Raw genomic sequence first — 13,978 nt, forward strand, 5'->3', positions numbered from 1 at the left:
GCTCAATATTGCAAAACAAGTCCCACTGGCGGTGAGTATGTGGGCTCAGAGGTAACATTCAAAATCAAACACCACCCAATTTCCCAAAAGAACGATGACACATGACAGTCTGAATTGCCAGTACATATTGTCAGAGGGCTCTTCCAAAGCTCCCTGCGTTGAATTTCCCTCTGAATCTTGCCTTGCTCATCGAATATCTTGGTGGGTGAGACACCTTGAACACTGGGATTCAGCTCTCAGTCCAAACATAAAGAGAGAAATTAAATATTCACTCGTCTTATTGTCTCCAAACTCCAGGAGAAGAATCAATGAAGCAAAACATTGGCTTCTTTCTGAGTTTAAGAGTTCTGATGGGGTTTGAGAGCCCCATGTGACATCAGAGGCTTTACCCTCACATATGAAAACACCAGAGTTTTATTTTGATGTTTGAATTAATCATCTGAGAGCATCTTCAGAACAAAAAGATCTGATGTTGCCTGTGGGATCGGCGGCCATCTGAGATTTCGCAGCCTGTATTTAAAAGCATGTTTTGAAGAATATATTTCAACAGTCCATAATAAGATAAGACGATCCGGAGAGCTTCTAATATTGTCTATAAAACTCGGCCAAGCTTTTTTTTCTCTCTCTCTCTCATATGCCACAGAGTTTTAATGTCTTGATTTATCCCTTTAATGATTCAATTGGCCATCAAAGACAACACAAAAAAATACAGTAAGAGATTATTTAAACACAACTTTTTGTGAAGGTTAAACCCATGTGAAGTGTGGCAATACAATGGGGCAATTATGCAGACCAGGTCAACATATGTAGACACCAAAGAACAAAGGACATAGTTAAATAGGAGGGGCCTGCGACCCCATTACTATGTTATCTCAGATGGAAAAGAAATCCTTTGAGCCACAGCTGTAAATAACAAAGACCAATTTACTCTGTCTTTGCTAATGTGTATATTAACATATCAAAAAGGCTTTCGTTATCTTGATATTTTTTTGTGAACATGCCAGTTATATATTTATATCTTTATATATCAGCGAATTAGATGAAAAATTTCCAAATTTCTTATTTCTTATTTCCATCCATTATATGTGAAGTTACTGGCAGCTCACCGTGTGTTTGGCTCAGCATTAAGACCGGAAACACGAGGAGATCCTGGTTTCTCCTTGCTTCTGAAGTGAAAACTCAACGTCTCAGACTAAACCCAAGCATCATGTCCTTTCTTCATTTGGATTTTCGCATGAGTACATAAGCAAGTCATGCGCGTTATCTGGCGAGCCTTAGAGGTGCATGTTCACAGATTCAGTTGACTGGATTGTTTCCCCCTGTTTGTCTTAAGCTAAACTAACCTGCTGCATCGAACTGCATTTACACACAGACGTGAACGTGGTATCTTTTTTTTAACCAATCTCCTGACAAGAGACTGGCTATAAGAGCAGTAATAGCTTTTGATGTGTCAAAAGATCCCCTCACTAAAATGGAACTCAAATGTCATATAATGTCAAGGTGAACATGAGCAGAATAACTGACGGGAAATGCAAAGAGTTGGAGGGAGTGAGGAGACACCCAGACAGACAGGGGACAGACTGGCATCTCAAGAGTTGTTTAAGGCAAGTGAGCCCCCACTGGAGGAATATTCAGCCGAGCTGAGCTCCACCACGCTGTAATTTGCCTCTGATTTCTAATCTTTGTAAAAGAATGTGAAGCTAAGTGCCTTCCACAAATGCAGACGATCATGGCATTTCTTCAGGCACATTATGGACCAAAGTGATTAGAGAACTTAAAATGCAAAGGCATCCCTTGAAACTGAATACATTTACAATCCCATTAAATATGGAATTGTGTCTGTGGGCCAACAGTAAATTCAAAATATCTTTCCCTGCAACCATTTCATTTTTCTTTTTTTTTTTCTTCTTTTCTCATACATTTTCTGTTTGGCACTTACTTCCTGCACTCCTTTGCTGAATCTGTTTGAGACTGAATAATTTGCCTATAACTTTAATGGAAATAGCTACACTTGACACAATCATAATTGCAAAACTGCTACATCACAGTTTTCCATCAGCATCGTGAAGACATCTGTTTATGACTTATGATTGTGACAGGTGGTTGCTTTCACTGTAAATTAGAAACAGCACTATGAATTGCCACAAAGATGTGAAATTAAAGATTTATATAAATGTAGCTTGAATTCAGAGTCTGCAATGTAGTCTACCTCCAGCAACCCTCATCTGTTATAATATACAAGTTTTTTTTTCTGTGTTTCGGGAAATATAAAATTCTGCTCTCTGTATTATTATCACCTCTAACTGTATAATTCTATGTGAAATTTGGAAACTCTGACAGGTCATAATGAGTAAAAATGTAATCATTGCCATGTCATTCACTATTACTTTTGGATAATCAAGCAGCACAATTACACGTATTACATAAATGAAGTCACCACAAACTGTGGAATTTGCACAGCACAATGAAAGAACAACCATCTGGTAAATAACCTTTCTCAGCCACAAACAACCATTTACTTGCTTCTCAGAAATTCACAGCTCCTCCACGCCCCAGTTCAGACTAATGCTGTATTGCGGTATAGTAATCCATCAATCCCAACGGCCATTTGACCTGGTTTAATGTAATCCAAAGAGAATTGTCCACGCTGAAGCTATGAACGGTTTTGTTCTCATTACAGAACAAATCAGTCTGTACACAACGTGGCTCTAAATTGAGCTGCAGGAAGAAACACCTGTTTGGCAAACTGTTTAATGAATCATCCCCAATGGTCTCAACTACTTCTTTTGCTGTACAAAAGAATAACGCTTTCCATCTTCAAACTGTGATACTCCTACTTATTTGTTTTGATCTAGTAAAATGTGTCATATTGTTATATAACACTCAGTGTCCTCACATGACTTTGAGGACAGTCTGACTCTGCTGCCACCATGAGCCCCAACAACCAGCAGTTCAGCAGAGACATTTAGTCTACGTCCAGCTCTTGACAAAGGATCAAGCTTTATTTATGTCTTCTATTTTAATAAGTAAGCATGTGTATGTTTTTCTGCTCTGACCTCACCTTGTTCTGCTCCATTTTAGATTTACCTGATTACTGATTTCGATTAAAACCCTCGCCTGTGATTACAGTTCATGACGGTCCCTCTGCGCATTAATAGTTAAAACTTTGCTGAGCCTTTAACTTTCCTTTTACCATGATCATTTAAGAATTTGCTACATTCGAACATTCTCACCTTCATCTATGCTTTGTGTTCAGGACAAATTTGGACCTGGACGGCAACGTGGTCGACAATGTTCAGCGGTGCTGCGAACTGCCTTTCATGTGTGTTGGACTGTGATCTTTGTGTTTTGCCCGCCGAGGAATGGTGTCATGCTGTATCTGGAAATGAGATTGAACCAAAGCATTACAGTCCTCAAGTACCAAAATAATTTTTCAATTTAGTTTTAAAAATGCCAAAAAGCTCAGTAAATTCAGAGTCAGTTGATAATTGTCTGGGAAAATGTTGCTGCCAGCAATTAACGCCTTTTGATTTCACACAGATTTGTTTGATCTACCATCGTAATAAAAACTTCAAAACTGTTTTCACTCCAATACAGCAATTTTTCTCTCTAAAATCCCCTTAACTGTGCAGTTAACACTTTCCTGTTTAGCCTCGTAACAGCTGCTCAAACTTAGGACAACTTGAGAAATTCCACAAAAAAAAAAAAGAAAAGAAAAGAAAAGCATCTTGTGTAAATTAAGTGAGTATATTTACAGTAACCTGATTGTTTTCTAAACTAAAGAGTAATTATTCTTCATAAATGCAAGAAATGTATTCCATTGACAACAGATCAAATTCCATGCATTTCAACAGGAAGCATGCATGAACATATTGTACATTCCTCCTGTTTTTAGTGCTTAGACTACACTGAAGTGTGAAGTTGCTGGACTCCAGCTTACAGTATTCTTCACAGTCCTTTGTGGATATTTCCAAAATATTATTCAAACATAATTGAATCCCAGTTACGGCAACCCCCGTTTTAAGACACAGCCACTTTCTGTCAAAGCTCACGTCTCATTTGGAAATTATTGCAGTCAAATCGCCCACCTACCTTTGTTGTTTCAGCCAGCCTCCACTCTTCCAGGCGGTCTCTGTGGGTTTATCCACTATGGTTCAGATCACTGTTGGTATAGTTAGAATTGATGCTCCAGTTGTTGTTCGCACTCACAACACAGCACACTGTGGACTAATGAATTCTAGTGAGTGGAGTAGACACAAGCTGTCATCCTCAACAACTCTCCTACAGCCCCCGATATCCTAGATGGAGAAGTTAAGTCGATATTACGAGCTTAATTGTCGACAGACTTTTGTCGAGATGCAGAGTAGAAAAGCAGTGATATTGTGTGCACATTTCCGCTGAAGAAAAGAATTCACTCAATCCCATCTAATAAAGTGCACAAGAGGTTTTAACACAACATCTAAAATAAGGATGGGGCATCCACACACACATTTGAGGGGCGCTGAATGAGATCCTGAGTGAAAAATTGCATATTTTTAAGATTAGAAATGAAATTTATAGCCATATCCAGCTAGCACATTTGGAACACGTGGCAAATTTGTTTAAGAAAGGTTGGATTTATTAAGACAGCTCTGAAACTGTAATCCCAAAGTTGGGTTGAGGGGAGGTCTCCTTGTAAAATTCCCATCGGATTGAAAAAAAAATCTCTTTTCATGAACCTCAGTTTGTGCATTGCCACGGGATAAAAGGAGAGCCCCTCGTCCCAGCTGTTGTGTGAATTATCGTTTCGTTATTTTGTCTGCATTATTTTCTATCATCATTTTGTGCTAAATCAGTGAGAGCATCCCTAAGTGGTACGATGGAATTTAACCTAAACTATTAGAAATAACCCCACACTGCAAAGTACGGGCCATACAAAGGAGTCACTAGAATTAATAGGTGCAGAAAATAAATGGCTTGTTTGATATCACAGAGAATTTAGGAACTGGACTACAACCAGGGGAGAGTTGTGCTTTCACACTGGGGATTATTCTCCAAACCCAGCAGATAGACATGTATCCTATCAGTACTCAGTAAATATGCTTCCCATAAAGAGAGGAGATAGAGTTGAGGTCGAAACTGTAATTTGGAAAGATTGGGGCAAAAATAATTTCAGCATTTTCTCAAAGAAACCCTTGAATACATCTTTCTATTTGTGGTGTCTAATTGGAGTGTTGGGATTAGACAAAACAATAGCCCAGGAAAAAAAAAAACAAAAAAACACAAAGAACCAAACAAAGAAAAATGTGCTATTGTTATATCAAGATATCGATCTGTCATCAGTCCTCCTTTGGGGGTCTGCGGATGATAATTAAGATGCTCTCTATTGAGCTGAGCACGCAACAAAACCAGAAACATCGCAGATGCCCTTGTGTGTGTATGCACACGCACACACTAGACAATGAACAATCAAAGGGAGGCTTTTGCTGTATGAAACCATCACTGTAAAACGATAAGCAATGCAGCCACCTCATTCTGCCCTTCTTTTTCTATTCTACAACTTTCTCCAGTCTGCAGACTCAAAACAGCCTTAGAGATGTTTTTTTTTTTCCATAAGGAGGGTATTTTTAATTCCAAAGCGAGGGATTGGTCACACTTGGTCTCATTAGCATGAGGAGCCGTATAAACCCCGCCACGGCAGAATTTGGAGCCGTGTTGAAGGCGAGGCAACAAGCGTATCTGACTGGCTGCGCGCAAGGAGCGAACTTTCTGCACATTTCAGTTGATAAAGGCGGGAGCTGCATGGAGAGCTGAACTGGTCCCATCTGCTCAGCGCGCACATTGAGGCTGCCTGCCGAGGGAGAAATTACCACCAAGATGATGCGGGGCAAATTCATAACTTATTGGTACCAGCTGATTTTTATATCCTCCATTTGTCAATTTTTATTCGCCTCGGTGGCTCATTCGGAAGGAAATACTATACGATATCAGACCAAGGAGGAGGACGCACCAGGAACAGTCATCGGAAACCTTGCCAAGGACATGTCCTTGAGTCTGTCTCGTTCCTCCAAGAGCAATTTTAGGATGATGAAACAATTCAATGATTCATTCATCAGGGTGAGAGAAAGCGACGGGGAACTGGCTGTCGGGGAGCGAATTGACAGGGAAAGAATCTGCAGACACACTCCACAGTGTCTCATTACTTTTGACGTGGTGAATTTCTCCAAAGATCGCTACAAATTGATTCACGTCGAGGTGGAGGTAAAGGACACCAATGACAACTCTCCGGAGTTCCCAAACAAGGAATCTGTGGTGGAGATCTCGGAGAACGCGGCAGTGGGGTCCCGCATCCCGCTGGACCCGGCTGTGGACGCCGATGTCGGGTCAAACTACATCCAAAGCTACCAGATTTCTGTCAACAGTCATTTCACCATTGACGTGCTCCAGAGAGCGGATGGGGTTAAATATGCGGAATTGGTGCTAATGAAAGAGCTAGACAGGGAGACTCAGTCATCATACACCGTGGAGCTGGTCGCCACGGATGGAGGGAACCCGCACAGATCGGGGTCAACCAAAATAACTATCAAAGTCACTGACTTCAATGACAATAGTCCCGTTTTTGACCAGAATAGTTTCTCGGTCAGTTTGCCCGAGGACGCCCCGACTGGCACTGTCATCCTGGACTTGAACGCAGTTGATGCAGACGAGGGTTCAAACGGGGAGGTCGTCTACGGGTTCGGAAAGCAGGTTTCTAATGAGATCAGAGAACTTTTCCAAGTGGATAACAAATCGGGGCGCCTGACGCTCAGGAGCCCGGTGGATTTCGAGGACAAAAGCACCTATGAGCTCGACGTGCAGGCGACCGACCTGGGACCGAACCCGACTCCCGCCGTGTGCAAAATCATCATTCACGTCACCGACGTCAACGACAATGCCCCAGAAATCAGCATCACCCCGATGACCTCCATCAGCACCGGCGTCGCCTACATCAGCGAGGCGGCGGACAAGGACAGTCTGGTGGCGCTCATCAGCACCATGGACAGAGACTCGGGTGAGAACAGCCAGGTCCACTGCACGCTGTTCGGACACGACCACTTCAAACTACGGCAAGCGTACGAGGACAGCTACATGATAGTCACAGCAGCAGCCCTGGACAGGGAGAGGATTAGTGAGTATAACTTGACGGTCATGGCTGAGGATTTTGGTTCACCCCCGCTGAGAAGGATCACTCAGTACACCATTAGACTCAGCGACGAGAATGACAACGCCCCTCACTTCACTCAGGCTGTGTATGAAGTTTCAGTGGTGGAGAACAACGCCCCGGGGGCTTACATCACCACAGTCGAGGCCAGCGACGCAGATTTAGACAACAATGGCAAAATCACTTACAGACTAGTGGACTCTGTTATCATGGGCTCCCCCATGAACACCTTCGTGTCACTTAATTCTGTGTCTGGGTCCATATACGCATTACGAAGTTTTAATTATGAGGTAATGAAACACCTAGACATACACATCCAAGCCACTGATGGGGGGTCGCCACAGCTGCAGAGCGCAACTGTCATCAGACTGAAAATAGTCGATCAGAATGACAACCAACCATCGATCATAGAGCCACCTCTTTACAAAGGATCTGCCGAGGTTTTGCTGCCCAAGGATGCACCTGCAGGTTATGTGGTAACCCAGATAAAGGCCACAGATGCAGACGAAGGCACAAATGCACAGCTGTCCTACAAAATCACCGAGGGGGGACACCTGGGTTTCTCCATCAACAAGGAGACGGGGAAGGTGCACGTGAGCCGACAGCTGACATACGATCTCACTGACAATGTCAAAGTCACAGTGTCAGTCAGCGACAATGGGTTGCCTGCGCTCACCTCAACAGCCATTATACACTTAAGTTTTATTGAGGGAACTCTCCCCAGCTTGCCTTCCTTCAGTCAAAATGGCAGCGAGGAGCTCTTTGAATGGGACATGTCCATAGCCATAATCATTGTGCTGGCAGGGAGCTGCTCTCTCCTCCTGCTGGCAATCATTCTCATCACAACCATTTGCAGCCGCCGGAAAAAAGAGACAAAGGAGAGAGGCTGCGATGAAAAAGACGACATACAAAATGTGGAGAAAGTGGAAAGCGGTCATATTGATTCAGTGATTGCCAACCATAAAGGGAACATCTTTGATGCCCATCCATTTCCAGAGAAGCCTCAGTTGGCCAGCAGCAACACAGCAGAACCAGGCACTGAGGATGGCTCACAGACAGTAGGTATCTTTGAGCCAGACAGCAGAGCGATGGAAGGTAAATTAAAGGTAAGCTGTTTTCAAGTTTGTCACATGCTGACTATCCTGTTGACTTTTAAATTTTGACTCAAGATTTGTTGCAATCCTTTGTCTTTGCAGGGTTATTCTACGCTCCCAGGATATGGGAAAGAGACGGTCAGACCCATAACGATATGGAAGGGCAATTCATTCACAACTATCTCAGCAAGAGACCCCCACATAAGTGGCAAGGACAGTGGGAAAGGAGACAGTGACTTCAATGACAGTGATTCGGACATAAGTGGAGATGTACACAAAAAAGAGTCACCACCAATCAACAGTGAGTGTCACAAAAGCACAGTAAAAATAATGTTATCAGAAATTCAAGGGGAGTCGAAAGAGAGTCTATAAAGATGAAATCCATGCAGTGTTTTGGGTTCACAAATTTTGCTTCCTACAGTAATTTATGTGTAAATGTAGAACTAAATTGAAGCTACATACCCAACAGATTGAATGTCCACTGGATGCATTATGATTGATTTAGCCTGGTCTCAAATGGGGGTTTTCACATTACATCCTGACAGCACTGCTGTTTTCCGCAGGTCTCTGGGCTTGTACAAGTGAATGCAAAGTGTTGGGACACTCTGACCGATGCTGGAGCCCTTCAGCTACAAGGCCCAACATGAGCCTGGCCTGCGGACCGCATCTGTCAATGTTCTCCAAGACAGCATCTCTTCCTCGGGACACCAGGAGGGAAAACTACTACCCAGCTCACATAACCAAAACCAACGGCCTCCAAAGCGTATACGAACAGGTTCAACACCAGGAACTTGATTATATTCTTGTTGGTCCACCGACACCAGCCAGAATACAGGAAACGGATGAGCTATCAATTCCCGAATATACAAACTCTTAAATGAGTCAGCATACACTCATCCAAAAGGATTTCATCTTTATACTGTAAAGTACTTTTATCTCAATTGACTTTGTTGGATTGTTGCAGTGTTTTGTAGTATGTCACGTGTCTTTTGGCTCATATAAGACTGTTCATTGTATCATGTGCAATATGCAAGATTTTGTACATTAATAATATATTTTTCATAATGATTCAGTGTAAAGAAAAAAAAATTTATTATGAATTTTCAAGAGCATGTGTTATTATTTAAAAAAGGGCATGACCGATGGACATTTCAGCTGAAAGGGGCTTTTCTGCTGTGGAAAACAATCAGTATTGAAGGATTACCATGTTTGTGGTAGATTTTGTCACGTTGTTGCACAAATAAACAGCTAAAATCATATTGTTTTGCTGCTGAGCGACAGTTTAAACATTCAGCCAGCTGGGCTTAAAGGATTCAAATCCAATCTTATTGACAGTGTCCAACCAATTGTCTTGAGGGAATATTCATAAAACACACAGAATAACCTCAATTAGCCAACTGAATGCATTTCATTTGTCTTAAAGGCTTATGTGCCACAATAAATCAAATGCTCCTCCACGGCTAAATTGATAGCAAGCTTAAGCCGATGTCATATTCTTTTCATGCTGCACAATGTGGTTACTGTGCGAGCCTCAGTTTGCTACATTTCTGATCAACTGCTCTTACAATTACATATTTTCGAAGGTCAAAGAATCTCCTTAACTTTCCTGATTGCCTCCCAGCTTACCAATTATCCAAAAAATGTGGTTCAGTCTGTTTCCAAGCAACGGCACGGCACATTTGAATCTCCCTTCTTTCTGCGTCTCTTTTTTATAAGTTATCACAAGGACCGAGCACAACCTTGACCACAAAACTACCTTCCTTACATTGTCAAAGCAGGAAATTCACTACTGAGCAAAGTTTATTTCTGTGTTTGTCTGTGATAGAGCATGCTGTTGCAAGTGCTCTCTATTTAGCATCTTGTAGGAATATGAAGACCAAATAAGACCTGTGCGCTGGACTGCTCTGCATTCCCGCTTCTACCTGTAACCAGCAGTGGTTCAGGAAGGAGATCCTTCAGTTTAGTCACAAAAAGCATAGTGTGTTCGTAACTGTATACCACGAGACAGCTATACTTCTGTGCAACTGCTCAAACTTAAGGGTATTCTCTTCCAAGCAGTGCATTGCTGTTCATAACTCATGATGGCAGCCAATCTCTGATGAGCTCTGAGCTCCTTCAAGAGTCTTGTTTTATTTTAGGAACCACAGGATGGCCACCTTGCCTCGGGCAACCTGGGCCCACAGGTAACATTGAGATGAAGAATTTAGCCAAAAGAATTTATATCAACTGTACGTCATTCACACTCAAATGCCAATTTGCCTTTTGGTGGATACTCTGATTCAGCAGAGCGAGGCAGCAGTACCAGAGAAGGAATTATAGTGGATATCATGAAAGAGGCTATGGAAAAAGTCCAAAGTATCACTCATGGATACGACTGTTTTGAACACAGCGCACCTCTGGTAAGACAGCCTTAATGCATTTTTGATTCGAAATTCAAATGACATCCGTGACATGTTAATAAAGCAGTAGACTCTTTAAAACATTAATATTGTTGCTCAGCGTGTGTCATCTCTTGCTTTGCCCACTCTAAACCTTTAAGGGACAAAGCACACCCACCGCTTCTACAATCAGCCGCCTCCTGAGATTTGGAGCAGTGGTTCTTATTGTCGGCGCTGTGTTAATGCTGTGTGCGTCCATGGCGGCTCTCTATCTGTGGAAAGTCAATGATAAAAATGTAAGTGTCGGCCGAGGAAACACACACAAAGATTGGCAAAAAAAAATCATGAGGGTGTCATGAGATCTTCATGATTAGTTTTTGTGTGAATGACTGAGATGCCTCATAAGAAACTGTCTTTAACTTTGTCGGCAATGCATATGTTAATTCACCCCGTAACTCTGCTTCATCATACGAGAAAGAGTGCTGTTTATATATGTCCTAATGAGCTCTCCTACAGGGCAAACACCCCCGTCAAGGTATACAATCGCATCCCCTGTGGAACTTCGGCAAATTTTCCGTGTGCTCAGACACGAACAAGACGAGAAAGAACAAAAACAATGTGCAGGGGAAAAGTAGAAGTACTATAAGGCTTGTTATTTTCTTCTGTTTGACTTCTTTTGTTTTTGCCACTGTCTGTTTTACATAACTTGACTAATCAGTCATTTTAACTTCCCACTTTTGCTGCCAGGTTTATAATGTTCGGTACAGTATGAACATCAATGGGGAGGTGAGGGAGGGCTCCGTGGAAATTGATTCTGACAACAACCTGGAGAGATTTAAAACTGGGAGTGGAGCTGAGGAAGCTGTGGAGATTCATGACTTTCAAATTGTGAGTGAGTCTGTCCTTGTTCTCTCTTCCTGAGGTAGTTTAGCTCAGACTTTCTTTTGTCTTCTTCTTATTCTTCTTTTTTTTTCTTCTGTGTGTTTAACAAAGTAGCAGAACTATGAGTGTAAACATGGCATCTCTGTGATTTGGTGCAGGGAATAACCGGGATCCGCTTCTTCGGAGGAGACAAGTGTTATATAAAATCCCAAATCAAAGCCAACCTTCCACATATGGGAGCGCACAACAAAGAGTCGCTGATGTTTGACCTGGTACACGCACAACGCTTGACGCAGAACGTTGCAAATTGCAGAGGCAAAAAAATTGACAATGTTAAAAGCAAGCAGAAGATATACTGATATTCTCTGCTGCTGTTTTAACATTTAGGTAATTAAAAGACATGACCTTTTTGTTTCTTGCCAGACAGACGAATTAACGCCAGTGAGGTTTGATGAGGAGGTCCTCATATGGGTCGCAGGAGAGCAACCTCTGAAGGACACCAGTTTTCTGAGCGACAAAATTCTGAGTCTTTGCGGGAAACTGCCCATTTACTGGCTCCAACCCTCCTACACCAAAGGTTACTTTTTTTCTTATGAAATCATTCCATCCCACAGATTCAAAGAAAACTACCCAGTTTTGCCACTGAACAGTCTATTCCGTGTGCCTTCGCAGTTCGGTCAAATCTTGGTAGTGCTTGTCCCGCTTTTAACTGACATACTTGTAAAAATCTACAGTCTTGTCTGAGAAGTTGGTTGAACATCTTGAACGTACACGACATTTGGAGTCATACACCAAATAAGGCTCCAGTCTTGGATTAAAAAAGAATGATGTTGAAATATGCAAGACTTCCTGATATCACTGCTGCTAATTCAATTATTCAGAACATCTGAGACAGACCCAGCTATGTAGGATTGCGCTCTGAGGACACGTGTGGTGTCTTGTGGATGTTGACCCAATACTCTCGCCCCACGCGGCTGCTGTAACAGATGGGGAAAGGAGAAAGAGAGACACGGAGCGAGCCAAGCGGCAGTATAACATGGAGGAGTTGGAGGCAGCTGCCGAGGAGAGAGAACCAGCGAGTCGCACGGAGGACAGCACTCCCAGAACTGTGGAAGAAGAGGAGGGGACACAGTCAACTGCAGGATCAGCATACAATCCCGAAAACCCCTATCATGTGAGTACCAACCTCAACAACAACACTGCGCATGATAAACAAGACTCCAGAGCTGGTGAACTTTTGATTAACTATCAGGAGGCACAAACTGAGGCCTCAAGAAACCCTCAAAGTAACCTTGCCAAGCGAAGTTTCTCTGTTTCGTGAACAGTTTTTCAGATGACTACATAACTCCATCCTTTCGACTCCAGCCTGGTTAAAAATGCACTGTCAAAGAAATGGAGGTGCACGGTGCAAAATGAGCACTAACGTGGGTTTATTCAGTCTGTCGGCTGTGGGCGCTGTATACTGCTGCTGCTGCCGCTGCTGGGGAGGTGTCGTATTAGTAGCTAATAATTACAGGTCACAGTGGGTAACAGCCGTCATTCCAGTTTGATGAACTTATAAACTTAAGTGAAAATTCCCACTGGTCATAAAAATTCATGTTGCCTAAGAGAGCTGGAGTCACGTGTTTGGGAGGATGAGACGTTTTCGAAAGCATTAGAATTGCAAATGGGTGGAAGTTTAAATGTATTTACACACACACACACATATATATATATATATCATATATATATATCATATATATAACTACCCTTCAAAATTAATATTATTTCAAAACTGCAGCGCGGTGGAGGAGCCAGAGAAGAAGATGCCATGACCTTTGACACCATGTTAGACCACCAGGGGATCTGCTGCTCTGAATGCCAACGCAGCTACACTCACTGTCAGAGAATCTGCGAGCCTCTGCGTGGCTACTGGCCTTGGCCTTACAACTACAGAGGGTGCCAGGTAGCTTGCCGAGTCATTATGCCCTGTCGCTGGTGGGTGGCGCGCATTTTAGGCGTTGTCTAAGCAAACATGTTACATTCGCGAGGGAACGCGACTTTTATGTTTCCTCCAAAGACACCCCCCCCCCTTAAAAAAGGTCTGTAAAATCTCAGCTTCCATTCAGATCTGCGTACAGATATTTATTTTCTGAGTTTGACTGTAAATAGTCAGAGCAAAACCTGTTAACATGAAATGTAAATTTTGATGATCTGTGCTATAATATCTATGCTAACTGGCAGACTATATACAATCTGACATAAATGATAGATATAAACAGTAGCTTTCACTTTGTGGGCATCCAGTAGGACTGGAATATAGAAATATCATATTGCTATTTTCAGCACATACATTTTTGCATCATGTAAAACCAAAGCTTAATGCACTGTACTGTGTTTAATGGAGGGTATGGGACTGAATCCAAAGGCTGAGCAGATCGTGTACCTTTTCTGACTGAATAGGC

At 42.4% G+C, this 13,978-nt stretch overlaps 2 protein-coding genes across 3 annotated transcripts; both read left to right on the forward strand.

Annotated features, from left to right (window-relative positions):
- The first annotated feature begins 5,656 nt into the window (after positions 1–5,656).
- Positions 5,657–9,434, forward strand: LOC115061751 (protocadherin 8). Of its 2 annotated transcripts, none has more exons than XR_003842353.1 (3): positions 5,657–8,275; positions 8,377–8,575; positions 8,838–8,979. XR_003842353.1 is itself a non-coding variant. In XM_029530243.1 (3 exons), exons 1-3 carry the CDS (start codon positions 5,857–5,859, stop codon positions 9,149–9,151), a joined length of 2,709 nt encoding a protein of 902 aa, XP_029386103.1. In that variant the 5' UTR covers positions 5,657–5,856; the 3' UTR covers positions 9,152–9,434. The 2 variants fall into 2 exon arrangements, 1 of the variants encoding a protein (XP_029386103.1); XM_029530243.1 differs by having other exon boundaries at positions 5,657–8,053; positions 8,378–8,575; positions 8,838–9,434.
- A 1,167-nt stretch (positions 9,435–10,601) lies between these two features.
- Positions 10,602–13,542, forward strand: LOC115062166 (leukocyte cell-derived chemotaxin 1-like). Its single transcript, XM_029530790.1, has 7 exons — positions 10,602–10,673; positions 10,814–10,948; positions 11,400–11,540; positions 11,693–11,806; positions 11,958–12,111; positions 12,521–12,708; positions 13,315–13,542. The coding sequence occupies exons 1-7, from the start codon at positions 10,602–10,604 to the stop codon at positions 13,540–13,542; spliced, it is 1,032 nt and encodes a 343-aa protein (XP_029386650.1).
- Positions 13,543–13,978: the final 436 nt, after the last annotated feature.

This window comes from Echeneis naucrates, chromosome 21 (genome assembly GCF_900963305.1).
Source record: "Echeneis naucrates chromosome 21, fEcheNa1.1, whole genome shotgun sequence".
NCBI classification, from domain to species: Eukaryota; Metazoa; Chordata; class Actinopteri; order Carangiformes; family Echeneidae; genus Echeneis; species Echeneis naucrates.